At 35.6% G+C, this 2,548-nt stretch overlaps 1 protein-coding gene across 1 annotated transcript; it reads left to right on the plus strand.

Moving 5' to 3' along the window:
• The first annotated feature begins 267 nt into the window (after nt 1-267).
• Nucleotides 268-1,032, plus strand: LOC149249680 (uncharacterized). The gene has a single exon (XM_089453438.1). The coding sequence runs from the start codon at nt 268-270 to the stop codon at nt 1,030-1,032; it is 765 nt and encodes a 254-aa protein (XP_089309564.1).
• The last annotated feature ends 1,516 nt before the right edge of the window (nt 1,033-2,548 follow it).

The following is a 2,548-nucleotide window of genomic DNA, read 5'->3' on the forward strand; positions in this document are numbered from 1 at the left end:
ATGCCAACGGTAGTTAAACTATTTATGGAGACATGAAATGAGATAACGTGGTGTATGCCCTTTATAGTGGTTTCTTCCACGGATGTTTACGGCATCATTAAAGTTACCGGATTTGGGATAAGGTGACCCCACCCTCACATGCTCATCCAATGAAGGTTAGCTTGCAGATGTTGAACCAACCCTATTTAATGAAGAGAAATGGATCTGAACAAAATGGACCTCTCCCTCCGACGTCCGGGCAGATCAAAGTATTGTATGTGATGCAGAATGGGGATGAAAATTTCCTCAGTATCTCAAATGTGGAGGCGAATTGTGTTTCTTACGATCATCACAATCCTCACAATATGGGCAAACTACGAGGCTGCTGACATATCAGTGGAATATGTAGTGGTGGGGAAGGCATTACGGGTAAAGAGATTAAGAGGGGAAAGGGCTCTCACTCTTCTTCTCATGGAGGCCACCCATTTCGTACACAAGCTCCTCTATGCAAATCCCCAGTACCCAAGAAAAGATATTCACAGAGTGGTGTTATCCATCGATAACAATTACACGGAGAATGCGTTGACTGAGGATAACGAAATACACATAAATAGTGAATATATTGAAGATTTGGTAGAAGAGGAGATCAGAGGCCTTGTTTATAGAGAAATGGGTCGTCTGTGGCTCTGGGACGGTGGCAGAAAGGCACCACTTGGTCTGCTTGAAGGAATGGCTGAATATATAAAATTAGCTGCAGGATTCAATGTCCCGACTCCATCGGTATTGATGAACGTACTTGATAATACTGAAAGAGAGTGGGATGCAGGAGGGCTAGTAACAGCCATGTATTTACAGTATTGTGAAGGTATCAAGAGTGGGTTTGTAGCAGATCTCAATGCCCGAATGCAGGAGGAGTGGAAGGAGGATTTGCTAGAAGAGTTGCTGGGGGAGAGTGTCACAATGGTGTGGTCAGAATTCAAGAAGACTATTAAAAATAAAATAAAGTTGAAGATTGGCACTGGCCTTCCAGTTACTGAAACCGCCTCTGTTTAAGGTACAGACCTCCCTGCATTTTTTTCAGTGCGGTAGTTCATTCGTCTTTACCTAATGTTGTAATGCAGTTCATCATTACCTAATGTTGTAATGCTTCTGTCGAATATATATATATATATATATATATATATATATATATATATTTGCGTGTGTGTTGGGGGGGGATTTCATGAGATTCTTCTGGTGACAGAGCCGCAATGATCTGTTGAGAATTCAAAAATGTTGTTAAAAAACAATGTTGCAGACTATCAATTCCCTTCCAGGTACTCGAACAGCCTCTGTTTGGGCCTTGCGAGTTTCAGTAGGAGTTGTCTTCCTCTTTATTTTCTGTATCTCAGAATTCGTGTTGAGTTCGTTGACAATTACTTGATATTGTATGGTGGTTATACACGATTTTTGAAAGGCGCAAAAGCTTTTGTTTGGTATTGTGCAAATTGCATTGCCTATTTAAAGTGGGTATTGAATGGTGCTATCGACCCGTCGTTATAAGCCTTGCTATTTTTGTAGCGCCCCATGAAAAGGTTGAGAAACATTGGTATATTTGTACCAGGTGAAAAGGTTGACTTCTTTGGTACTTCATATCCCTCCGGTTCTTTTCAATGCTTGACATCAACGCAATGATCGCGCCGACGATATCCTTGCGGTTTGTCGCTAATGTGGTTTTTCATTCGAACACAAGTTTGAGTTTAGGCCACGGCCAACTTCTGGATGGAAGAATAATGTACTCAATATTTAAATGAAAGTTATTATCGCACAGTATTAAGCACTATCCTCACAACTTATTATACTACCATATTTTAATTTCTTGACGTTAAAAATCTTGTTATTACACAGTGAATTAAAAAACTCATTCCTTTTGCCTCTTTGCGTTTGGCGATTTCTCTGTTTAAAAAAATAGTTCATAATTCGTAACTATAAATGGTAAATAATCAAAGTTAATGAAAATTGTAAAATAATATCTGATTTAAATTTATCATAAATATTATTGTTATTAGAAAATGGTAAAATTAATTTACAAATAACAAGATCAATAAAATTAATTAGAAAAATAATAAAATGTTATAATTTATTGAGCAAAATCATTATAATTTGGAAATGTTTTAGTTATTCCTAATTATGAGTAATGTCTATTTAAATTCAAAAGTATAAAATTAATGAATTAAGTGTTAAGTTTTCCTATGTATAGTTAGATTAACCTGGGTTGTAATCTTAAATAAATTTGCAATAGTTATATATGGTTAGATTATTATGAGTTGTAGTTTCAAATAAAATTGTAATAGTTATATATGGTCAGATTATCATGAGTTGTAATTTCAAATAAAAAATACATTATTCTCATTACTATATATATGTGTGGAATACTTGTATGTGTATTTGATGCAATAGCATAGGATTTTTAATTTGAGGTGCTCTTGATTTATTTTATTTGGTATTAGAGTTCACTTTTAGATATTATAGGATTAAATATTTGTTCCATCCTTTTATAATAAGATATCGGTTCCATCCATGCTTGCCC

This window comes from Pinus tabuliformis, chromosome 7, assembly GCF_031772625.1.
Source record: "Pinus tabuliformis cultivar Carrire ecotype Pingquan chromosome 7, CPIR1, whole genome shotgun sequence".
NCBI classification, from domain to species: Eukaryota; Viridiplantae; Streptophyta; class Pinopsida; order Pinales; family Pinaceae; genus Pinus; species Pinus tabuliformis.

What these genes read in the sequence shown, in the direction of transcription:
- LOC149249680 (XM_089453438.1), top strand. Translation starts at nt 268, where the DNA reads ATGGGGATGAAAATTTCCTCAGTATCTCAAATGTGGAGGCGAATTGTG.